At 40.3% G+C, this 25,570-nt stretch overlaps 2 protein-coding genes across 2 annotated transcripts; one reads left to right on the plus strand and one right to left on the minus strand.

Moving 5' to 3' along the window:
- Nucleotides 1–12,285: 12,285 nt before the first annotated feature.
- LOC122033825 (protein trichome birefringence-like 19) lies at nt 12,286–14,900 on the plus strand. The gene is made up of 2 exons (XM_042592989.1): nt 12,286–12,855; nt 14,057–14,900. The coding sequence occupies exons 1-2, from the start codon at nt 12,286–12,288 to the stop codon at nt 14,822–14,824; spliced, it is 1,338 nt and encodes a 445-aa protein (XP_042448923.1). The 3' UTR covers nt 14,825–14,900.
- Nucleotides 14,901–15,046: 146 nt separating this feature from the next.
- LOC122034226 (U4/U6 small nuclear ribonucleoprotein Prp31 homolog) lies at nt 15,047–23,901 on the minus strand. Its single transcript, XM_042593375.1, has 9 exons — nt 23,743–23,901; nt 23,575–23,643; nt 21,669–21,731; nt 21,467–21,604; nt 20,154–21,046; nt 19,984–20,054; nt 19,237–19,339; nt 17,807–17,882; nt 15,047–15,467 (listed from the first exon to the last, which is right to left on the minus strand). The coding sequence occupies exons 2-9, from the start codon at nt 23,575–23,577 to the stop codon at nt 15,357–15,359; spliced, it is 1,458 nt and encodes a 485-aa protein (XP_042449309.1). The 5' UTR covers nt 23,578–23,643; nt 23,743–23,901; the 3' UTR covers nt 15,047–15,356.
- Nucleotides 23,902–25,570: the final 1,669 nt, after the last annotated feature.

A 25,570-nucleotide genomic window follows, 5' to 3' on the forward strand; every position in this document is an offset into this window, starting at 1 on the left:
TTTTCGTCCCAAACTTTCGTCCCTAAATTATTGTTTTTTTGTAGTGTATAAACGAGTCAAACTCAAACATCCAAGAGTTCGGCTCGGCTCGGCTCGATCACACTCCTATTTCTCGCTAGTTGTGTCTTCCGCTCAACCACCTGTACTCATAAGCTCTTGCACACTTAGACACAAGGTTAAAAATCGACAGGACCTAGCTTAACTTGTTAATCACACCAAAACATCCTTGGGGTTCCAACACAAATAATTAAGAAATGAAACTACTTTAAACATTAAAAGATTTCATCTTAAACCGTAAGCTAGAAGTCAAATTTTAGCAATCGGTAAAGAAATCAAACAAGGGGAGTAAAGAAAGTAGAACATGGGGAGCAAAGAAAAGGAGTGGCACTTGCTGGCACACTGTAGCAGTCGACTGGTAGCCGATCGTTGGGTAATGGTTGGCTTCACTTAAAGGACCAGTCGATTGGTGCATACACCAATCAACTGGTAGCGGGAAAATAGTTTAGTGTTTTCCTCTCGAGTTTTATTTAATAGAGCTCGGGGTGCTTGGACATAGTTGATGAAATAGAGGTGGTTAACCCTTCTTAGTAGTCTTTCAAAGCCTCCAAGCTCTTTCTGTGATCTAAGAGTGTTTGGATTAAGGTTGGGGTGAGGTTTCTCCACCGAGAATGTGGTTTGAGCTAGCCGGAGATTTCCGGGGAGTCATCCACCGACGGATTGAGATCGTCCACCTTACGAACAACCGTGGAGTAGGAGCCCTAATCTCCGAACCACGTAAATGCCTTATGTTACGGTTTATTTTTGGTTTATTGTCTTTCCTTATTGTTTATAGGGTTTAGCTTTCTTCTTGTTAGTTTATATTTTGTTTTCCGCTGAGTACTAACAAGTGTAGGAAGTGACGATTTGGGTGAGACGCTATTCACACCCCCTCTAGCGAACGTCAAGGTCCCAACAAGTGGTATCAGAGCTAAGTAAGCTCTTGTTGGACTAATCACCAAGAGAGCGGCTAGAGGAAGAAGATGGAGTCGGAGGGACCTCTCGGATGGGATATCTGAATCCCACCTCCATACGAGCGCGAGGACTTCGACTATTGGAGGAAGTGCAAGGACATGTGGTTCCAAATGAATTAGAAGCAATGGATTGCGTGGAGGAACCGTTTAAAGCTCCAACAGACAAGAAGGGAAAGCATCTCTGATGTCGATATTGGACCGAGGAGAAAAAGGAACAATCAGAGACGGACAAGGAGGTAACTAGAATTTTAATTAATGTATTACCTCCAAATGCAATATTGAATGTAGGTGAATATGAGAACGCAAGTGACCTTTGGAAAAAGGTAATTGCGCTTCATGAGAGTCCTACACAAATCTAAAAAGAGAAGGAGCCCAAGGATAAGGGCTCATTGGTCCAAGAAGAGCAGAACCAATCAGATGTTGGCACGGGTTCAACATCCGAGGAGGAGAAGGAAAATGAGGAGGTTGTTGGAACCCCAAGGTTGTTTTGGTGTAATCAACAAGTTAAGGTAGGTCCTATTTGTTTTAACCTTGTGTCTAAGTATGCAGGAGCTTAGGAATACAGGTAGTCGAGCGGAAGACGCAGCTAGCGAGAAGAACGGCAGTCCGAGAGACGAGGTGCTGCGGAAGAGTACACCGGCGGACGAGAAGGAAGCGTGCGGTGGTTCCGATGGACGAAAGCTGGAGCGGAAGATTGCTCGGGGAGCAAGAGACGCAGCTAGCGAGAAGGACGGCACGCGGTGCGTCCGAGGGACGAAGACTGCGGATGAGTACGCCGGCGGACGAGAAGGAAACACGCAGCGATTCCGAGAGACGAGAAGCCGGAGGGAAGCTCGCTCGAGAAGACCAGAAGTTGGGTTCGGGTGAGCCCTTTTCCGGATGGCAATGATCATCCAAACGAGCGGATCCGGAGGAGAAGAACCAGACCGAGCAGGGACTGAACCAGAGAAGAGGTCCCGGACGAAAAAGTCAACGCTGTTGACTTTGGGCTCCGGGGCGCCCTGAATAGTCCGGGGCACCCGGAGCCATCCGGGGCGCCCGAAACCCTTCCGGGCGCCCGGACCCTGATTTTGACCAGGATCGCGATTTACGCAATCTGAATGTTGGAGGATAAAGTTTTATCCCCCAGGGCGCCCGGAACCCTTCCAAGCGCCCCGACCAAGGCTATAAATATAGCCTTGGTCCAGAAGCTTTTCATCAACTCAGTAATTAGCATTCCAAACACTTGTGCGCTCACTGTTCTAATTTAGCTTCTATTTTTGTGCTTTCACCGGTGTAAGAGGCTTCTCCGCCCGAAGGAGTTTTTAGTGCGATCACTTTCCTTGGATTAACAACAACCTCCCCGGTTGTAACCAAGTCAAACACGGTGCCTCGTTTCTTTCTTGTATTTCTGCTTAGCTAATTTTATACAAGTATTAGTTTAAGAGTTCGAGAATGGTTGCTTTTATTTTTTTTTACAGGGCTATTCAACCCCCCTTCTAGCCGGCCCAACGGTTCTACAAGTGGTATCAGAGCCGAGGCGCTTCAGGAGGACTAACTGCCGAACGAAGCAACGCAATGGCCGGACCAAGCATCCACCCACCGAAATATGAAGGGGACTTCGCTACCTGGAAAAAACTGATGCAGGTATTTCTTACAACAGATATTGAATTATTTTTAACAATGAAATTTGGCTTTGAAGCTCCAGAGGACAAGGAAATAGATAAATGGACAAAAAAGGAGCAGACCGACTTCGTGGCAAAGCAGAGTACCATCTGCTAAGCGTTCTTCCGCCTCAAGAAGTCAACAGGATCGGTAAATACAACTCCGCAAAGGAACTTTGGGAGAAGTTCCTCGAGTTGCATGAAGGTACGTCCGAAGCCAAGCTCGCTAGACGAGATCTGCTAGGCAATCAGCTCACCAGCCTGCGACTTGGGGAAGACGAGACAGTCTCACATCTGCACTCCAGAATAAAAGAAATCATCACCGGACTCACGAATCTCGGAGAAAAGGTAAGTAACCGAGATTCGCTCAGGTACGCGTTAAATTCATTTCCGAGAAATTCAAAATGGGCATCACTAGTAGATGCTTTTTACATTTCTAAGGACTTAGAAAAAATTTCTTTAGAAGAATTTTTTTCAACATTTGAAGTCCATGAGTCAAGATGTGCAGGAATGAAGGAGCCCAAGAACAACGTCGCCCTTAAAGCTTCGAGAGACGAACCTGAGTCGGAATCCTCTCTCGACGACGAGGAAATGGTAATGATGGTAAGAAGATTCAAGAAACTCTGTAAATCTAGATCTACTAACCATCCGCAGGGGAAGAAGAAAAGGGCGATCCGCTGCTACCACTGCGACGAAGAAGGGCACGTCAGGGACAACTGCCCCAAGCTGAAGAACAAAGACAAGGAGAAGGGTAAGAAGCCTATCCAGAAACGAAAGGCCCTGAAGGCGACGTGGGACGATACGTCGTCCGAATCGGAAGTCGAAGCATTCTCCGGACTCGCACTGATGGCGAGCCATCAAGACGACGACTGCGATTCAAGCTCTTCCAAAATGAGCATCAAGAGCATCGATGAAGGGAGAGACACGTCGGAAGAAAGCAGCAGCTCAGGGGGAGAAACGGACAACGAGATCAACAAGGTAAGTCAGGTACGATCTCTTCCTCCCGATAAAATGTTTAAGTTCGTTAAACTTTTAACAAAAGACTGCTGCAAATTAAAAAGTGAAAATAAAAATTTAAAAGTAATTCTAGCTAAGTCTTGTCTCTTAGAAGAATTAGATAAATTAAAATTAAAAAATGAAAAATTGGAATTAGAAAATCAAATTTTGAAAATTCAAATAGATAACTTAAAAAACTATGCATGTTCATCTAAAACCAATTTTAGAAGATTTAATAATTTAAATTGGTACTTTAAATATCACCCGGGACAAATTAGGAACATTTCAAGAAAATATGTCCCTAAAAACTTTTTAGTTAATCCAGTAGGTTGGAACATATATTGGGTTCCTAAATGATGCTTAAATTAATTTTAAAATTAAAATTAGCGCTTTAAGTGAGAAAATTAAACAAAAAATTTCTTTATGAGGCTTTATCTAAGGAAGTGGTTGTTGCTCTAATAACCAAGAAGGCTTAGTGCCTCGCCACGACCTGGAAGTCAAAATATTGAAATAAATATTTAATTAACTTACTAATGAAGCATTAATACAAGAATTAATTAGTGCTTGAAAAAGGTTATTCAAAACATTTTATTTCAAATTAGAAATTAACTTACTTAGAAAAAAAAAATTGATTTTTTTTTTTAGAAATATTCTCAAAAATTATTTTTTCCAAAGATTAAGAAATTTTTTCTTGAAACTAGAAATCTCAGCTTAAATTACTTAGAAAAATTTTCTAAATTTCTTACAAAAAACTTAGAATTTTTTTTAGAAATACTTTTTCTAAATCTTTAACCCTTAGATTGTTTTTCTTGGAACCCCATTTTTTTGTGATCAAAGGGGGAGAAGGGAAAGTATAAGTCTAGGGGGAGGTAGGTAGATGGATTTAATTTTTTCTATCTTTTTGCACTTAAATTACAATTTAAGTTAATTTACTTAATTCTATTTTATGTCTATTTTAACCCTAGCTTAACTTGGGTTGATCACACCAAAAAGAGGGTGATTGTTGGAACCCCAAGGTTATTTTGGTGTAATCAACAAGTTAAGGTAGGTCCTGTTTATTTTAACCTTGTGTCTAAGTGTGCAGGAGTTTAGGAACATAGGTAGTCGAGCGGAAGACGCAGCTAGCGAGAAGGACGACAGTCCGAGAGACGAGGTGCTGCGAAAGAGTACACCGGCGGACGACGCTTCCGGTGGTTCCGAGGGACGAAAGCTGGAGTGGAAGATTGCTCGGGGAGCAAGAGACGCAGCTAGCGAGAAGGACGGCACGCGGTGCGTCCGAGGGACGAAGACTGCGGATGAGTACGCCGGCGGACGAGAAGGAAACACGCAGCGATTCCGAGAGACGAGAAGCCGGAGGGAAGCTCGCTCGAGAAGACCGGAAGTTGGGTTCGGGTGAGCCCTTTTCCGGATGGCAATGATCACCCAAACGAGCGGATCCGGAGGAGAAGAACCGGACCGAGCAGGGACTGAACCAGAGAAGAGGTCCCGGACGAAAAAGTCAACGCTGTTGACTTTGGGCTCCGGGGCGCCCTGAATAGTCCGGGGCACACGGAGCCATCAGGGGCGCCCGGAACCCTTCCGGGCGCCCGGACCCTGATTTTGACCAGGATCACGATTTACGCAATCTGAACGTTGGAGGATAAAGTTTTATCCCCCAGGGCGCCCGGAACCCTTCCAAGCGCCCCGACCAAGGCTATAAATATAGCATTGGTCCAGAAGCTTTTCATCAACTCAGTAATTAGCATTCCAAACACTTGTGCGCTCACTGTTCTAATTTAGCTTCTGTTTTTGTGCTTTCACCGGTGTAAGAGGCTTCTCCGCCCGAAGGAGTTTTTAGTGCGATCACTTTCCTTGTATTAACAACAACCTCCCCGGTTGTAACCAAGTCAAACACGGTGCCTCGTTTCTTTCTTGTATTTCTGCTTAGCTAATTTTATACAAGTATTAGTTTAAGAGTTCGAGAATGGTTGCTTTTATTTTTTTTTACAGGGCTATTCAACCCCCCTTCTAGCCGGCCCAACGGTTCTACAAGTGGTATCAGAGCCGAGGCGCTTCAGGAGGACTAACCGCCGAACGAAGCAACGCAATGGCCGGACCAAGCATCCACCCACCGAAATATGAAGGGGACTTCGCTACCTGGAAAAAACTGATGCAGGTATTTCTTACAACAGATATTGAATTATTTTTAACAATGAAATTTGGCTTTGAAGCTCCAGAGGACAAGGAAATAGATAAATGGACAAAAAAGGAGCAGACCGACTTCGTGGAGAACGGCAAAGCAGAGTACCATCTGCTAAGCGTTCTTCCGCCTCAAGAAGTCAACAGGATCGGTAAATACAACTCCGCAAAGGAACTTTGGGAGAAGTTCCTTGAGCTGCATGAAGGTACGTCCGAAGCCAAGCTCGCTAGACGAGATCTGCTAGGCAATCAGCTCACCAGCCTGCGACTTGGGGAAGACGAGACAGTCTCACATCTGCACTCCAGAATAAAAGAAATCATCACCGGACTCACGAATCTCGGAGAAAAGGTAAGTAACCGAGATTCGCTCAGGTACGCGTTAAATTCATTTCCGAGAAATTCAAAATGGGCATCACTAGTAGATGCTTTTTACATTTCTAAGGACTTAGAAAAAATTTCTTTAGAAGAATTTTTTTCAACATTTGAAGTCCATGAGTCAAGATGTGCAGGAATGAAGGAGCCCAAGAACAACGTCGCCCTTAAAGCTTCGAGAGACGAACCTGAGTCGGAATCCTCTCTCGACGACGAGGAAATGGTAATGATGGTAAGAAGATTCAAGAAACTCTGTAAATCTAGATCTACTAACCATCCGCAGGGGAAGAAGAAAAGGGCGATCCGCTGCTACCACTGCGACGAAGAAGGGCACGTCGGGGACAAGCCCCAAGTGAAGAACAAAGACAAGGAGAAGGGTAAGAAGCCTATCCAGAAGCGAAAGGCCCAAAGGCGACGTGGGACGATACGTCGTCCGAATCGGAAGTCGAAGCATTCTCCGGACTCGCACTGATGGCGAGCCATCAAGACGACGACTGCGATTCAAGCTCTTCCAAAATGAGCATCAAGAGCATCGATGAAGGGAGAGACACGTCGGAAGAAAGCAGCAGCTCAGGGGGAGAAACGGACAACGAGATCAACAAGGTAAGTCAGGTACGATCTCTTCCTCCCGATAAAATGTTTAAGTTCGTTAAACTTTTAACAAAAGACTGCTGCAAATTAAAAAGTGAAAATAAAAATTTAAAAGTAATTCTAGCTAAGTCTTGTCTCTTAGAAGAATTAGATAAATTAAAATTAAAAAATGAAAAATTGGAATTAGAAAATCAAATTTTGAAAATTCAAATAGATAACTTAAAAAACTATGCATGTTCATCTAAAACCAATTTTAGAAGATTTAATAATTTAAATTGGTACTTTAAATATCACCCGGGATAAATTAGGAACATTTCAAGAAAATATGTCCCTAAAAACTTTTTAGTTAATCCAGTAGGTTGGAACCTATATTGGGTTCCTAAATGATACTTAAATTAATTTTAAAATTAAAATTAGCGCTTTAAGTGAGAAAATTAAACAAAAAATTTCTTTATGAGGCTTTATCTAAGGAAGTGGTTGTTGCTCTAATAACCAAGAAGGCTTAGTGCCTCGCCACGACCTGGAAGTCAAAATATTGAAATAAATATTTAATTAACTTACTAATGAAGCATTAATACAAGAATTAATTAGTGCTTGAAAAAGGTTATTCAAAACATTTTATTTCAAATTAGAAATTAACTTACTTAGAAAAAAAAATTTGATTTTTTTTTTTAGAAATATTCTCAAAAATTATTTTTTCCAAAGATTAAGAAATTTTTTTCTTGAAACTAGAAATCTCAGCTTAAATTACTTAGAAAAATTTTCTAAATTTCTTACAAAAAACTTAGAATTTTTTTTAGAAATACTTTTTCTAAGTCTTTAACCCTTAGATTGTTTTTCTTGGAACCCCATTTTTTTGTGATCAAAGGGGGAGAAGGGAAAGTATAAGTCTAGGGGGAGGTAGGTAGATGGATTTAATTTTTTCTATCTTTTTGCACTTAAATTACAATTTAAGTTAATTTACTTAATTCTATTTTATGTCTATTTTAACCTTAGCTTAACTTGGGTTGATCACACCAAAAAGAGGGTGATTGTTGGAACCCCAAGGTTATTTTGGTGTAATCAACAAGTTAAGGTAGGTCCTGTTTATTTTAACCTTGTGTCTAAGTGTGCAGGAGTTTAGGAACATAGGTAGTCGAGCGGAAGACGCAGCTAGCGAGAATGACGACAGTCCGAGAGACGAGGTGCTGCGAAAGAGTACACCGGCGGACGAGAAGGAAGCGTGCGGTGGTTCCGAGGGACGAAAGCTGGAGTGGAAGATTGCTCGGGGAGCAAGAGACGCAGCTAGCGAGAAGGACGGCACGCGGTGCGTCCGAGGGACGAAGACTGCGGATGAGTACGTCGGCGGACGAGAAGGAAACACGCAGCGATTCCGAGAAACGAGAAGCCGGAGGGAAGCTCGCTCGAGAAGACCGGAAGTTGGGTTCGGGTGAGCCCTTTTCCGGATGGCAATGATCACCCAAACGAGCGGATCCGGAGGAGAAGAACCGGACCGAGGAGGGACTGAACCAGAGAAGAGGTCCCGGACGAAAAAGTCAACGCTGTTGACTTTGGGCTCCGGGGCGCCCTGAATAGTCCGGGGCACCCAGAGCCATCCGGGGCGCCCGGAACCCTTCCGGGCGCCCGGACCCTGATTTTGACCAGGATAGCGATTTACACAATCTGAACGTTGGAGGATAAAGTTTTATCCCCCAGGGCGCCCGGAACCCTTCCAAGCGCCCCGACCAAGGCTATAAATATAGCATTGGTCCAGAAGCTTTTCATCAACTCAGTAATTAGCATTCCAAACACTTGTGCGCTCACTGTTCTAATTTAGCTTCTGTTTTTGTGCTTTCACCGGTGTAAGAGGCTTCTCCGCCCGAAGGAGTTTTTAGTGCGATCACTTTCCTTGGATTAACAACAACCTCCCCGGTTGTAACCAAGTCAAACACGGTGCCTCGTTTCTTTCTTGTATTTCTGCTTAGCTAATTTTATACAAGTATTAGTTTAAGAGTTCGAGAAGGGTTGCTTTTATTTTTTTTTACAAGGCTATTCAACCCCCCCTTCTAGTCGGCCCAACGGTCCTACAGAGGTATCATCCACATCATCAAGGGAGGAAGAAGTGGAACCATCCATATCTTCAAGTGAAGAGGAAGAAGAGCAATCCAAGGAAGAGGAGATCTTGGAAGTTCAACCCTCCACCTCAATTACCAAGAAGAGCACAAAAGATCACATCAAATGCTTTGAGTGTGGTAAGATGAGACACTACAAGAGTAGGTGTCCAATGCTTCAAAAGGTAAGGGAGGTAAAGCCTAAACTCAACAAGGTTGATTTAACTAATGTGAGCTTTAGGAAGGAGAAGAAGCACATTAGGCGTTTCACGTGTGATGAGTGGGGACACTACCACACAAAGTGCCCAAGGAGAGGAGAGCTCAAGAAATTGGCGCACTTGAAGAAGTGGGAGAAGAAGAGAGCTTCAAGGGTAAGGGAGGCAAACCCTAATTTGAATTAAAGTTCAAATTTAAATTCTTCCATGCATGCAAGAAATAATTTTCATTATTTACCCAAGTATAATCATATATTTAAATATAATGATAGGAATAGGGTTGATATAGGAGATAACTGTTGGACCGTGAGATTCGATAGAGGGGGGGGTGAATATCGATAAACAAAATCGTTCGAAAAGAGTTACGCGCAGCGGAAATAAAAGGACAATGCTAACACAAGCTGATTTTACTTGGTTTGGAGCCTGTGTCGACTCCTACTCCAAAGCCCGCACACAAGGGTGCTTTCGATGGGCAATCACTAGCAGTTCGAAAATTGTTACAAATTAAAGTACATGAATGCTAATGGAAATAAAGCAAATACCGACAAGAATTTAACCAAAAAGGGAAGGAGCGTGTTGTCGGAGCTTTATTTGCATCGCAGGAGCGCAGAGCAGCAGAGCAAGCTGTAGAAAACTTTCTTTCAGTTGTTGTTTTGAAGCTTCCCTCTGACCCTCCTTTTATATGAGGCTCGGGGCGCCCCGGATCCCTTCCGGGCGCCCTGGTGAGACGTGGCAGGTCCAACCAACGAGCTCCACGTGGCGACGCGCGATCTGGATAAAGTTCACATCCCGGGCGCCCGGACCTCCGAGCGCCCGGACCACCTTTCTCCAGAAGACAGCTTTCCTTCAAGACAAGGTTAGTCCGAGGCAAATAGATAAGGTATATCCTGCAAAACAAAGTGTTAGCACAGTTTATAGGTTTAATATAAAAAGTATGACTTAGATTCCGTCTTTCCGAGACCGGAATCTAATCACGATCTCGACTTAGATATCCGAAATGGATCTAAGCCAGATCGACGCCTAATGTTCCCTTCCGGGAACGCGTCCTCACAGTCACTCCCCTCCAGTGACTTACCTTACTTACCTGTCAGACGTCCGGTCAGTCCTTCGACCCGTCTGGACTTCTCGCCAAGCGTCCGGTCAGTCCGTCGACCCGCTTGGACTTCTCGCCAGCTATCCGGTCAGCCCGTCGACTTAGCTGGACTTCTCGCCAAACGTCCGGTCAGCCCGTCGACCCTCTTGGACTTCGTGCCAGACATCCGGTCAGCCCGTCGACCTGCCTGAACTTCGTCTGCACATTCGGTCAGAGTGTTAGATCACAACAAACCTAACTTAACCCGATTTGTCATTCATCAAAACCTGAGTTAGACCGTTAGTGCTAACCGCACCAACAATCTCCCCCTTTTTGATGGAATGACAACCTGGTTAAGTTAGTAAAAATATGCGAGAAAATGATTAAACATTTTGTTCTAGCATGAGGTTTAAGTTAGTTTTTAATTTTATTTTTCTAACTTAACCACCTATCCCTCCTCCTTTGGCATTCATCAAATAAGGAAGACAAATTAACCATTCAACAGTACAGAATAAAAAACTATAGGAGGCTTTTGTTTCTTAACTTTTGTAAAATAACTAAGTTTTGAAAATAGCTAATTTAGCAACATAACTTAGTATTTTTGTACATTTTGAATAATTTTAAGATTAAATTTTCAAAGTAAGTTTCTGTTTAAAATCAAAATTTCAAGGTTTAAAATTTTCAAAAATCAATTTTCAAAACCTTAGTTTGTAAAATCTAATTTAAAATTTTACTTTATAGAAGCTAGTATTCAAAAGTAGATTAACAAAACGTAAGTTTCCAGATAAAAAATTTCAAATCTAATTCTATTTTTCAAAACTGATCGAGATTTTTCAATACTAAGTTTGTTAAATTTACATTTCGAAACTAATTAAAATTTATTTTTCAAGTCTAAGTTTGTAAAATCCAGATTTTCAAAATAAGGTGAAGTTTAATTTTCAAATCAACCTTTAAAGCTAGATCCAATTATTGTAATTTGCGACAATAAGCTTGTAAAGTTAAAACACTGTTTTAAACATAAGCTTTATAAAGATTATTTTGCAAAAGTAAGATTTTCACCTGTTTATACATCACCTCTATAACCTCCGCAGAGAATATTAGGTATCAGAAGTTGTCGAGTAACGGAATATATACATTTTGGAAGGCATATAGCCATGGTCTGAGGAATCTTTTATTACTCATGTGCACTATTTTTGTAACTGACGTCATTAATGAGACGGTTGAAGTAATATATTGTCATAAGGTGTCAACTAAAGAAAAGCATAATCATCTTTGAGGAGGGTTCCATTAAAGGCCTGTGTCCTCATGGAGGAATATTCTTTGACAAATGGATATTATTTTCTGACAAATTGTTAAGATTTTCTGACAATGTTATCCCCTGGATACGTCCTGGCCGAAAGTTTAGCCGACCGATCACTTAATCTAGCGGTAGATCAATGTATAATGGAGTCACTTCTTTCTGTAAAATTTCTCTGTCTTTAAGGTCGTCTGAATATATGTTGTGTGGCGCTGGAGACTTGAGTGAAATAGTAGAGAAATGAGTTCCTTAGGTCCAGGTGATTTTATGACTGTTCAGCCATATGCAGGGATGCTTGCTTCTGGAGAGTGAGGAGTTGAGCCCCTCAAAAAGACCCGACCAATTCTTTCTGGCGATTGTTCTTTAGACCAGTCCATCTCCTCTTTGTCCCGGACGAATAGTGAGCAATCGGACGCACAAAGTGTTGTAGTGCTTTTGTCCCTCAAATACGACTAACCATTAGGCATGTTGTCCTTGAATTGGGAAACCTATATAAGTACTAGGCTAGAGCCTAGGCCCTTTTCAAGGGTGTCCTTTTGACTATCACTTTTCTTTTACTAATTAGACTGTCACCCTATCTTGACTTTATCTTCCATGTCAACCGAGGGTCCGTATTTAATACACGTATCACCTACCAAGATTAGTTGTGTGTTGATCTAATTAAACCTCTTTTAATCAAAGATTAAAAATCTAAAAAAGGAAAAAATAAAACAAAATTAACTCTGCTGTTTCAAATATATTAATTTTCATTTCCACCATCCTCTTCTTCCTTCTTCTTCCATGTTCTCCTTCAATTGCCCTCCACCATGAAGCCTCGTGCCATGGCGAGGCTTCTACCGGTGAGAATCTATCTCATCAGGCCTTTCCACAACCTCCTCTCCGTCTTCGCCCTCCTCCTCTCCCTCCTCACCATCGTCCACCTCTCTTACCGCCATTTTCTCTTCCAATTCACCTTCTATTCCTCCTCGACCACCATTCCTCCCTCCTCCCCCTCCCCCTCCCCTTCACTCCTCTTCGTCGTCCTTCTTCCTCTCCCTCTCCATCCTCTCTCGCCCGTCAACTCCGCCATTAACGCCGCCGATACCGGTGCAACTTACACGGCGGAGAAGGATTGCGACATATTCACAGGCGAATGGGTACGCGACGAAACGGCCGGAGACTACTACTACACCAACGCGAGCTGCGGCATGATCCAGGAGCACCAGAACTGCGCCAAGTACGGCCGGCCGGACTCGGAGTTCCTCCGGTGGCGGTGGCGGCCTGACGGCTGCGAGCTGCCGCGGTTCGACCCGCGGTGGTTCCTCGAGCTCGTGAGGGGGAAGGCGGTGGCGTTCGTAGGCGACTCCCTAGCCAGGAACCACATGCAGTCGCTGCTCTGCCTCCTGTCGTCGGTGAGCATTCCGTCGAACACCTCTCCTGCTCTTCTTCTTTTTATTATTATTATTATTCTTAAAAATTAATTATTCGATCAAATTATTCACGAAAATACAAATTTTCTTTCCTAAAAAATTACTTAAATGCCATGAATTTCACCTCTAATTTTAAAAATTTTCAAAAAAAAAATAAATGCAATAAATTAAAAACTATTTCCCGTGGAAAATTATTTCATTCTCCAATTAATAAACTGGGCATCTTGTTAAAGTGTTTAATAGTTTATCAATTTCTCAATCATTTAAGAGTTTACTTTCTAAAAACTCCATAGAATTTCAGAATTTACATTGTAGCCCCTATAGTTTTGATTTGTTACGGAAACATCGCATGCATATTACGACTAGCTTCTTAAAATTTGTTATTTAATGGTAGAACAATGCTAAATCTCAATAAAATTTTTATTTTTAGAAATATTTTTAGAGTAAAAAGTACTCTTAAAAAAGCGAGTTAAAGCTATATAATCCCCAACGGCTTAGTTTCCTAAAATTTGTTATTAGGTAATTCGACAGCTTGCGTTGTTTTAATTATGGTAGAAGAATGTCTATTCTTAATGATTTTTTAAAAAATGTTTAGAAATGTTTTTAGAGCCGTAAACTCGTGTTAAAACTTGTTATAGAAAGCAAGGAGCCTAAAACAATTTGCAATGAATCTCTCTACTTTTAGCTATAAGTTGGTTGGTGTTAACCATAGAAATCTAAATAAGTTCGTATATTAAATTTCGACCACAAGTTGATTTGCATATCGGTTCGCTTTAATACGAGTTAGTGACTTGAAAAAATGATCGAAATTGTGCCTTCAAACTTGACATGATCATAGAATGACCATAAACTAATTTGCAAATCAAGTGACGGCTAAAATTTAAGATACAGTTTATCTTTATAGGTTTTTAACTTTAAAACAAGTTGTGAAACTTGTATTTATTTGTAAATCCAAAAATTATTTTTCAAAAAATCTTTAATTTGTGGGGTGCCAACTAAATCAACTTGCATTATGGAGTTAACAAACATTGACAATATAGGAATATTTCAATAATAAATTGAAACTGTGAAGTATAAAATGATCATTTTGAAATGCCGAAAAAATTATAGGATCAAAATAATAATTTCAATATCTGAGGGTAATTTAATTTAAATATTTAATTAAGAGGTATTTTACTGGCAGGTGGCTTATCCGGAGGACATATCAAGAACGGGCGACCGGGAGAACCGGCAGCTCCTCTACGGCGACTACAACTTCACGGTGGCCATTTTCTGGACGCCGTTCCTGGTCAAAGGGGACGCCGCCGCTGCCGGCGGCGGATACACCAACATCTTCCTGGACGAGGTGGACGAGTGGGCGGGCCCCCACCTCGCGGCCTTCGACTACCTCATCCTCTCCTCCGGCACCTGGTGGACCCGCCCCTCCGTCTACTTCAAGAACAGCGAGCCCTTCGCCCGCTGCAACTACTGCTGGAGTCCGGCCACCGCCAGTCTCCCCCGCCTCAGCCTCTACGAGGCCAACCGGGCGGCGTTCCGGTCGGCGCTGGACTCCCTGCGGTGGTACCAGGGGGCCGTGTTCCTGCGCACGTTCTCGCCGTCGCACTTCGAGGGCGGGCAGTGGAACGCCGGCGGGCACTGCGTGCGGAGCCAGCCGGAGGCGCGGTGGCGGCTGGAGAGGATGGAGCTGGAGATGTACCGGGCGCAGGTGGAGGAGTTCTGGAAGGCGAAGAGGGAGAAGCGGAAGGGGAGGCGGGAGATGTGGGTGCTGGACGCGACGAGGGCGATGGCGTTGCGGCCGGACGGCCATCCAGACGTGTACGGGCACCGGCCGGAGGAGAGGGTGGAGATGAGGCATGACTGCGTGCACTGGTGTTTGCCGGGGCCGGTGGACGTCTGGAACGAGCTCTGGCTTTATATGCTGACGCAGAGGCGGCTGGGGAAGAGAGGCTAGGAGAGATGGGAGGTTATGCATTCAGGCCCCTTGGTTTTGCATATTTATATGTCGAGGAAGATACGATTGATTGTTAGAGCAAAGAAAAAAAAAATGATAAAATGATTGAGCTATGATAATTAGTATCCCTATCATGTTGAGTGACTGTTATAGGTCCCGGGCTTGATGCGATAAGAAGAAAAGAAAAACTGTCATAAGAAGAATACTGCCACCATGAGTTTGTATTGTCTATGATAGATCACCTAAATTCAGCCAACTCAGTATCACTTTCAGAATATTTTACAGGCATCATGACATTCTAAAGTATCGAGGGGAGTCAAAACTCTGTCATAAGTGATCTAACAGAACATTATATCGATGCAGGGCAAGGGCAGTTTGATGTCCAGTCTAGTTCACCACCAGAATAATACAGGGATTTGGCAATGAACCATCACAAATTTGAGAGTTCTAAATAAGCTATACTTAGAACACAATAGGATTACAACTCACCGGAATAATAGCAATTCTTGCAAAACAACTGGGGGTACAAATACTATGCCCTCTTGATGATCTTTGAGAATGTTCCTGTCTCCGAGAAGTAGGTGCTTTGAGTGCCACTGCCGAGCTGATTCCCAAGTGCTTGCGGGTTCGTAAGTTCTATTCCCTGTTGGATACGGTAACTATTGGTAAGTTTGGCTGTTGCTAGTGTAGCAATAATTGAAAAAACACTGACTAGTTTGGTATAAAGAAAAATACAAATAAAAATTCTAGCCTTTCCTGCTCAAGTCAGAAGTTAGGGAAGACCTTGTTAACCGAAGAGCTCAAAGGTAAGATGTATGAAGATTGCTAATTCTTTGTTAATGTATGCAGCCAATTTCCAAACGGCAACTAATTCTTTGATTGCTTATTGATACCAACTAGTTAGTAAGGTCGCACATTTGTTACGACATAAAAGATATTATTAGTTTGGACCATGAAAACAATATCCTTCCAGCAATTTGATCGGAACACCACAAAAATCATTCCCAAAGTACTCTGTAATCAAAGAATCAAGATAAAGACATCAACTGGATTTGCTCATTACACATGTGCATTGCCGAAATGAATCTTAGTATATTAACAAGTGTACCTAAAGCATTTTTAGTGAATTTCATTTGATTCCTTACCCTTTTCACAAGGATTCAATAGTCAATCAAAAAGAGGTTCTCTGATTCAAGGTTTGGACAAATGAGTCTCAATTTAACTTACAAGTGCAAACAATCTCAAACTTCTGAGACAAGACGACAATGATCTTTGCAGCTAAATAAAAAAACATTTTTTCCTAATTTATGGGATGTATATAGTGCTTTTTTCCGTAATTTCTAGTTACGGAAATTTATTCCAAGTGATATTGATGATAAGAGTCGGACAACTTATTAATCCTAAAGCAGAAGTCCTGACTAAATATAAGATATTTGAAAGATAACTTCAAGAGTTGTCAAAAAACATAGTAAAAGTTGCATCTTGTTAATTGCGCTATTCTCAGAGTGGCAACATATCTATCCAACCACAACACAAAGAAAGTCAACTATAACTTTCCGACACGATGGTGCGAAGGTAGCATCATGATACATAAATTACTTCGGTGCAAAAAAACAACTAGCAGTGCGAAAAGAAAAAGGGAAAGCCAGTTGAATTGCACATGAGAACCAAGCTATGAAGAGAACTACTCACATAACTAACTGAGGTGGCATTTGCAACAATAACTTAGTATGTGCTATCCAAAGAATTCTGAATTCATTATGCTAAAGATTCTGTAGTTATTTAAACAGTTATTCCACATTATAACACCTAAATTATAGCCCTGAATTCTACAAGGCTGGAACAAATTGGATTTTCTATCAAGATTATGTATATTGTTTTCAAAAAGCACCCAAGGTGGATGCCTAAGCGCAATAGACCAGGGACCGATTTGCCTAGATGGCAGGTAGCCTCTAGTAAGCAGGGCATCTAAAAGTTGGCCTAGGCAAACTGCCTAGACGCCCATGCGAAGTACCTAGCTATCTGGGTGGGTTTAGCATTAAAAAAGTGAATTTGTAAGTAATGGGTTCATTTGTTAAAAGAAATTATCCTAACTATTACTAGCTAGGTCCGACAACTCCATTTCACCTGAGCCTTCTATTTCAACGGACCCCAGACTCTCTCATCACCCTCCATTGATCATTTCCCATCCATTTTCAGTATTTTTCATCCAGTATTTCTTCCTTCTCATTTTTAGATTTGTTCATCTTCTCTTGTTTTTTTTGGCTAATATATTCTTAATTTTTCAATATTTGTTCTCAGCCCTAAAATATTTTTTTTTTCATATTTGTGTCTTATTTTTTCCTTTTTTTACCACTATTCTCTTATTCTATTTTTGAATTTATAATTGCAACTTTAAGTGCATGGCCTTATTTTAATCATATTCTAATGTCGACCGCCTAGTCCTACCTAAGCCTCCTCCAAGGGCAATATGCCGACCGCCTACCGCTTGGAAGTGCCTTTTAATACCTTGATTACATATAGACACTATAACTTGAGTTGTTCGTGCAATAATGGACAATCACTTGCAAATCTAAATATTTTCTAAAAGCTAACCCTTTTGGAAGAACCATAATGCTCAAAGGTTTAGTTTATGTAGCTTTTGCAGCAATGAAAAGAAAAACAATGAAAAATTCAACTGTGGGAAAAACAATGTCATATATGGTAAAACCCCAGAGCAAAACTGATAGATAGTTAAGTATATTTGATAAATAAAGATGAAAGAGCAATCAAAAAACAAATGACTAAAAAGGACATGATTTGTTGATGTATGAAATTACAAATTTGTTGCATAATTAAAATATAGAGTGATATTTATACAACATATGCAATCCAGGTAGGGAACTTGATCTATGTAGACTGGTATTATTAATGTTGAAAATGAAAAAATGGAGTTCTCTACAAAGATAAAAATTTAACAAAGATCCAAGTATATGCACTCACTTGCACAGGTGTGAATGCTAGACTTGATGTCAATCCAGATGTTGCCCCACCGCTTCCATATTGCTTCTCCTTGAACCTAGGTCAACCAATTGATTGAAAAGAGTCTTATATTGAGATTTAGAAATAAGAAGTATTATAATTTAAGGTTTATGATGATCATAAAACATAAAAAGTAAATCACAAAATAACCATGGTAGTTAACATACTAATTTTTCTAATATATACATATGAAATCTTAATATTTTACTCCAGTTTTAACATTTTGCATAAGTTCAAACCAAGCAAAGCGAAACCAACAATTTTACCTAGCATGCAAACCAAAGTCAAACCAATAAAACAATTTTTTTTGTTTGAATTTGTTTTGTGCAATTTGATCTATCAGTTTCCGGTTATAAATGTCCACCCTATCTAATACCTCATGTGATAAGTTTTACGCCCCCGAGACTATGGTGCATCAGTAGGAGCGCTCAATTATCTCCCAGGCGTCCACAGTTCGATTCCCAACTACGATTTATTTATAGGGATTTTCCTCCAAATAGGCCTTGCAACTAAGGGATGCTAGGCTTCTAGGCCACCCACCACAAGTGCTTCCTGATTTACCCTAATGGCCAGTGGAAAACTTCCATGAGACCGGGCCAATCACCTCAGGCTCGACGTTACCCAGTCTGATTAATCATTTTTCTTTCATGTGATAAGCTTTACCTATATCATATAATGATTACCTAATTCACATATTATCAATTAAGTTGTTATAGCAAGATTTTAATTATTTACTTAAGTTTCCTCCTCGTGAAGCAGCCCTCCTCAAGCCTCAAACATAATGCCAACTCTCGAGTCCAGGCAATAACAAAAAGCTTACTCCTCATCGAGTTCTTGATGCTTCAAGAATGCCTGAACCATTTCTCCCTTCTCTCTTATCCTCTCTTTCTCCTGAAATGATCTTCTCTTCCTCCTCTAAGTGCTCTTTCTTGTCCCAAAGCTGACATCTATCACTACAATCCAAGTAGCTCCAGCAAGGAGCAACAGAGAGAATATCCTCAGTGGGCTGAGAACCTCCTCATTGTTTCTTCAGGTTCTCCATCTCTCTTCACATTACAGACAAGATCGGCAATCAAACAATTGATTTAAAATAATGTTAATCCTTACTGAATCTGTTCAGCATCGACCAATAGCCTTTGCACTTTCAACCATATTTTCAATTTTCCAATAATCTCTTAAACAGGTGTATGAGGTATCTGCCAAAATGGGGTTAAGATTTGCGGAACTCAATCCAATTCAAATGATCCATATCAGGACCAGCCAAGTTCGACTGTTATACAAACAATAGCATTGGTAAAACATATGTTATTGCACATCATCAGAGTACAGTACAAAATAAAATTAAAAAAGAAATTTGATGAACAAAATGATCAAGGAATGATCGGATGTACCTTTTAGCAGCTTTAGCTGCAAGTTTGCTCTGCCCTATTGACACACGTAACTTTCCACTTCCTGCCTGTCCAAGCATACCATATCCTTCACCCAAGCCATCACCTGAGGATAATCAACCAAAACAATAAGAAAGTCTTGTGTGATATGCCCAGAAAACATATCTAGAACAAATCAGTTCCTCTCTCTCTACCATATTGCCAATGATCTGACAATAGTAAATGAAGTTCAACGTACGAATATATTCAAGTATGAACTAATAATTATTTTAATGATCTAAGATAGATAGTCAGCTGCATTATCATAATAAAATTATGCAAGAGAAAATAAATGTTCAGAAAATTAGGAGGACCTTGAACCTTAAAACAGAAAAGTTCATCACTGACAACAACAGCACTCATTTGGAAGCTAATGAGTTAAAAATTGAGCTTTGTAGCAACATATGGCACCAAAGCCAACATTAATGGAAACATGTACATGTTATAGATGAAGTTGGCATTTGGCAATAGACAACTGCAACAACTTACAAAGCCCTTAAAATTGTCAAACAATGTATTGATATTTTGCATGAGCACTGCAACATCATGTCAAAACTAAAACAAATGAGATCCAACTCACATATCAAGCATTAAACCACAGACTGGCATTCTAAGTTGCCTAATACAACCATTTAAAATACATATATATATAGAGAGAGAGAGAGAGAGTAAACAGCAATCATCAGAAAAGAATATCACTTGTCTACTCACCTAAAGAGCTCTCTTCTGGGACTCCAAATTGCATCCTATTTGCCAGCTTCATCATATCTGTCACTGCATATCTGTCAAATATACATGAAATTTTAGTATGTGTACCTTCCAATATTAAACATGAAAAGGGGGTATTTACTTTTCCAAGTACTTTTGTGTGAAAATACAACCTTTCTTTCATTTTCCTCAACCGACGGCCACCTCTCTTCTTTTTGGGCTCAGAATCTGGAACTGGAAGAGGTTTTGGTTGCTTAGCAGGGGGTGGTTCCTGCCATTTTTCAATCTTTTTAAGGATTTCATCTCGCAAGTTTCTTCCAGCTTTTCCTGTTGGATCCCCTCTAGTAGAATCTACTCTTGCAGCTAGAGTTGATTTTGATGCCAATAGCCGGCAAGCACGAGTTCTAAGAGAAGGAGGGGTGCTTTGGAAAATCTCAGCTTGCTCAAGATAACCTACACGGAATTGAGAGGTTGCAGTGGAAAATCCAGCAAGTGTCTTTTTCTTTGCCCCAAGAAGCTGAACATTACAAGCAGGCATTTTTGCTAATGCAGACAAACCACCAGCAATGCCCATAAGTTTAGCTGCAACTGCACTTCCAATAATTGCTGAAAGATTTGGTGCAATATAGCCCATTCTACTCTCAACAAAATCAAGTACTTTCTTTTTTGCAAGGTCAAGAGCAAGGGCTCTATCACATGCATCAATTGTTTTATTCAGATTCTCTTTGGAAAGAGGCTTCCCGCTTGTGGTTGATGCTGTCACAGAAATAACCATAATAATAGCTGAAGGTAGAAGACCCTCCAAATCAACAAGGGTTAAGTCCACTTCATTTCCAATCTTCTTAACAACACGAGCATAATCAATTGGATGATGAACAAGGGACTCGAGCTCTGGAAACTTTGGTCGGTATTTGTCTCGAATAAAGTTGTGAATTATAAGAATCTCATTTTCAATATCCACAGATAAAGCATTACAGTCAACAATGAGTTGGTACTCAGGATCATCCTCCAACACTATACCAGCACTAGAAATATCTGTTCCTTTCTCTAGTGCATTGTCCACTTTCTGAAATTAAAAGAAAGATAAAAGGAAAAAAAAGGCATAACATTTAATCCTAGTCAGTCCATATTCACTTCACCATAATAAACCTAAAAGAATGACTCAAGGAAAAAAAAACTAAAACCAGGATCCGTAACAGAACTATGTAGACAGTTCCTAATAGGCAAATTACTAGATTTATTTGTTTGGATTAGAAATAAGGGAAAGATAAATGAAAAATAAGTATATATTTAACAAAGACAATCACTCGAGGAATTGCATATGATAGCCCCAGGAGAAATAAGAAACAAGAAAAAGAAAAGTATAATCATAAAGTAAATCCATGAAAACATGATATTATTGGGTCATTATCGGAAACATATTCAAAGAATTTAAGGAGTTCAATTAGATGGCAATAGAAAAAGGTATTAGGAGCTTGACTCTGACCTGCATGATATCATTGTATCTTTGTGTCTTTTGCAACTTTGAAACACTATCAAGATCATCATAATTAAGAGATTCAATGTCCGGCATGTCACCTTCAGTATCTTCTTCCATAGCTGCAGCATCAAGATCCTCATCATCCTGATAGAAAATATCCATCAGCAATGGCCGACAAAAGAGAGAATGAAAGCACAGATCAACTCACAAGATGGGCTTCATTGTCAGATAACTCATCAAGATCAGCCAAGAATGAATCTGCAAGGCTAGCCTGCACACATTACAGGTAAATTCAATGAATTCGACTTGTAGATGTCAAGTCTTAACTATCATAAAACAATGATGAAATTTTATAAATGTGGACGCATCTAAAGAAAAGTGATGAACATCAAAGTCTCGGTAAACATTACAAAATATTCCAAATTAATTCCAACGCAAGAACACAACAGATGTTTGCCTTGCCAGAGAAATAAGTATGTCATCAACAAACCCATATCGAAGAGGTAGAACCAATAAATTTTCTCTCGCAGTTATGAGCACTATATTATTTCACGTTACCTAGATTTTTTATAAATCTGTAAACTACGGCTTGATGAAAATCAATTTGGGTTCATGCCTGGAAGGTCGACAATAGAAGCTATACATCTTCTTAGACAATTAATTGAAAAATATCGGGAGCAAAAACAAGATCTACACATGGTATTCATTGACTTAGAAAAAACGTATGATAGAGTTCCAAGAGAAATTATATGGCGAATTTTAGAAAAGAGAGGTGTTAGCGTAACATATATTGAACTAATTAAGGATATGTATGAGGATGTAACGACCAGAGTAAAGACTTCAGGCGGAGTAACTGAAGCATTTCCAATAAAGATAGGGTTACATCAAGGATCAGCTCTAAGTCCCTATCTTTTTACACTAATTATGGACGAACTCACTGCGCACATTCAAGACACAGTACCGTGGTGCATGTTGTTTGCAGATGATATTATTTTGGTAGATGAGACACGTGAAGGAGTAAATGCTAAGCTAGAATCTTGGAGGGAAACACTAGAAGGGAAAGGTTTTAAGCTTAGTAGATTAAAGACAGAATATATGGAATTTAAGTTTAGCAATATTAGAAGTAATGAAACAATTGTTAAGATAGGAGAGGACGAGTTGCCTGGAACCGAGCGATTTAAATATTTAGGATCATTTTTACAAAATGATGGAGGGATTGAGAGAGATGTCTTACATAGAATACAAGCAGGATGAGTGAAATGGAGGGGAGCGTCGAGTGTTTTATGTGACCGTAAAGTACCTCTTAAACTTAAAGGTAAGTTCTATAAAACCGCAGTTAGACCTGCTATGTTATATGGAGCTGAATGTTGGGCTATGACTCGAGCACACGAGCAGAAGATGAGAGTTGCAGAGATGAGGATGTTAAGGTGGATGTGTGGGCATACGAAGATGGACAAAATAAGAAATGAGAGCATTAGAGAGAAAGTCGGAGTTGCATCTATTGAGGAAAAACTCCGAGAGACACGTTTAAGATGGTACGGACATGTACTTAGACGACCAATAAATGCTCCAGTTAGGCGATGTGAAACTATGATAAACATGCATATCAAACGAGGAAGAGGAAGACCAAAAAAGACTTGGTTAGCAACAATAAAACAAGATAAAATTTATTTAAATATAGATGATGATATAATAGGAGATAGAGCTCAATGGCGTAAAAGGATTCATACAGCCGACCCCACCTAGTGGGAAAAGGCTTGGTTGTTGTTGTTGTTGTTGTAAACTACGGCTTGATAGTGATAAAAGGTTACCATATGATAACAATGAAACTTGAATTAATTAACAGACTATGTTCCTTCAGCAAGTTCATTTTCTTAGCAACATGTTCATCAAAAGGATACACCTACAAATTCAAAGACAAACTGAGCATCCCCAGTTGAGGCTAATCATATTTAAACCTGTAGGGTGAATAAAAATTCAGGGGGGAAAAATCATCTTTTCGCTTCTCAGCTATCCCCTTTAGGCTTCGCGATACCCAAACTTATATATGCGTAGTAAAATCCATTTAATAAAAATTACAATCTCAAGCAAGAAGGAACAGGTGCAATACTGACCATCGATTCTGCGACTGGGTTCGCGGCAAAGAAGAGGTCGACCAAGGCAACACAGCCGCCGATGTAGATCTACAAAAGAGCGAAGGGAGAATCATCTCCGACAGACGGTGATTAGGGCTGGAAATGAGTCAGCTAGATTGTGATCGATTATCAAAAGGTATCACGTACCGGACCCTGAGGAGGCGAGCGAAGGCGACGGCAGCTGTCGTGCGTGCCGGAGAAAAAGGCTTCGACGCTCGACGGCAGGCCGCGGCGAAGTGGGAGAGAGCGTTCGTTCCTCTGCTTCCCTAGTTCTCCTTTCTTTTAGCCAAACTGAACCGATCGAGTTGGGTTTCGTTGGGTTTGGTTTGATTGGGTTGGGTTGGGTTGGTCCAGGAAACAAAATCAATTAGAATATAGTAAATTTTGTTTATAGAATATTTTTAAATTATATCGTATTTTTTATTTTGAGTAAGTATTTACTTAAATACTAATTTATTTGATGGAAAATGAAAAATAAGTAACTGAGAGAATAAATATAATAAAAACATTTTTTTTCAAATTATTCATGTCTTTATAATTTTGTCTTTTCTTTATTTTAATCTTAATTTTTTTTTCTAACATTTGTTTCATGGGAATTATTCCCAAAAAAACCAGAAAAATTATAACAAAAAATTTAATATTTTAAAAATAAATATTTCTTCTATGGCTTTGTAATAGGTTACCTTATGCGAGTTTGGTTTAAGGGCTTTCAAGATCTTATTCCCCTCCCCTTTCCAATATAAATATGTAGTAACTATTAGATTGATCAATATGTTTTAATGAAAAATAAAATATGTTGGAGTAATATTTGTTATACTGAAAGTATTAAATAATTAAATTTGTATTTTGAATAATCGGTAAAGGTTTAAAGTGGAGGGGCATTGTGATCTAATGAAAGTTGATTAAATATGTAGGTGGCTCTATAAAAAAAATCCTAGTGACACTGGGTAAGAGAAAAATCCTAATAGATAATAGACAAAGGAAAAATATTAATAGGTTAGCTGGACCAGATACTAAGTAGAAGACTTAGCAGATCGAGTACACCAGGCAGGAAGTCTAGACGGATTTGGAAGACTAGACGTCTAGCATATCAATGGGTCTGGAGGACCAGACAAAGGAGGAAGTCCTAGGGTTGGAGGATCGGACGCCGATCAAGAAGTCCAAAAAGGTTTGAAGAACTAGATGTTTGACAAATCATGCAATCTCTTCTGAGAAGAGTGGATTAGAACGCGTTCCTGAAAAGGGAATTGTATGTGTTAGTTTAATCTAGGATTTCATTGGAAATTTAAAAGTCGAGACCAGACAATCGTCAGACTATCAAAATTCTGCTTAAATATTATATTGTACTTGTTTGTACTAACTCTGTAATGTAGGAATATGAAATCAAAAGTTGGCCAGAGTTAGGGGATTTTAGGCGACCGGATGGGTTCTAGGTGCCTGGAGGTACGGGCGACAAAATGCGCAAAGCATTAATGAGGAATTAATGATGTTGACCATTAATTATTGGTCGACCGAACCCACTCCCTACCTTCTTCACTGAAATTCGATCCTCGGGCATTAATGATGTTTAATGGTTCGGTCGACCGATCGCCCTGTTCGGTCGGCCGAACTGTGGTCCTTCTCTATTCATCGAGATTCGCACTTAATGCGCTTTTAATGTGATGATTGTTCGGTTGATCGATCTCCACATTTGGTCGACCAATCAGCCTGGTTTCCTTCTCTGCTTCGGCTCGATCAAATCTGTGTCACATCATCAAGGTTCGATCGATCGATCCCTACGTTCGGTCGACCGATCAGGTCAGATCTGTAAAATAATGTTAGACAACATACCGTCGATCGAAGCACAAGAGATGGTTAGACCGAGCATATACCAACCTAAGTTCAAGGGAGAGTTCGCGATTTAGAAAATAAAAATGGAGGTATTCTTCAAAATGGACTTTGATTTATTACTAATTTTGAAGTATGGTTTTGTAGC

Source organism: Zingiber officinale, chromosome 11B, assembly GCF_018446385.1.
Source record: "Zingiber officinale cultivar Zhangliang chromosome 11B, Zo_v1.1, whole genome shotgun sequence".
Taxonomy (NCBI): domain Eukaryota; kingdom Viridiplantae; phylum Streptophyta; class Magnoliopsida; order Zingiberales; family Zingiberaceae; genus Zingiber; species Zingiber officinale.

Coding starts and splice junctions, on each gene's coding strand:
- LOC122033825 (XM_042592989.1), top strand. CDS start 12,286: ATGGCGAGGCTTCTACCGGTGAGAATCTATCTCATCAGGCCTTTCCAC. Junction 12,856..14,056: donor TGCTCTGCCTCCTGTCGTCG/GTGAGCATTCCG, acceptor TTTTACTGGCAG/GTGGCTTATCCGGAGGACAT.
- LOC122034226 (XM_042593375.1), bottom strand. Junction 19,340..19,983: donor CCCAGAAGAGAGCTCTTTAG/GTGAGTAGACAA, acceptor GATTATCCTCAG/GTGATGGCTTGGGTGAAGGA. Junction 15,468..17,806: donor TAGCATTCACACCTGTGCAA/GTGAGTGCATAT, acceptor CGTATCCAACAG/GGAATAGAACTTACGAACCC.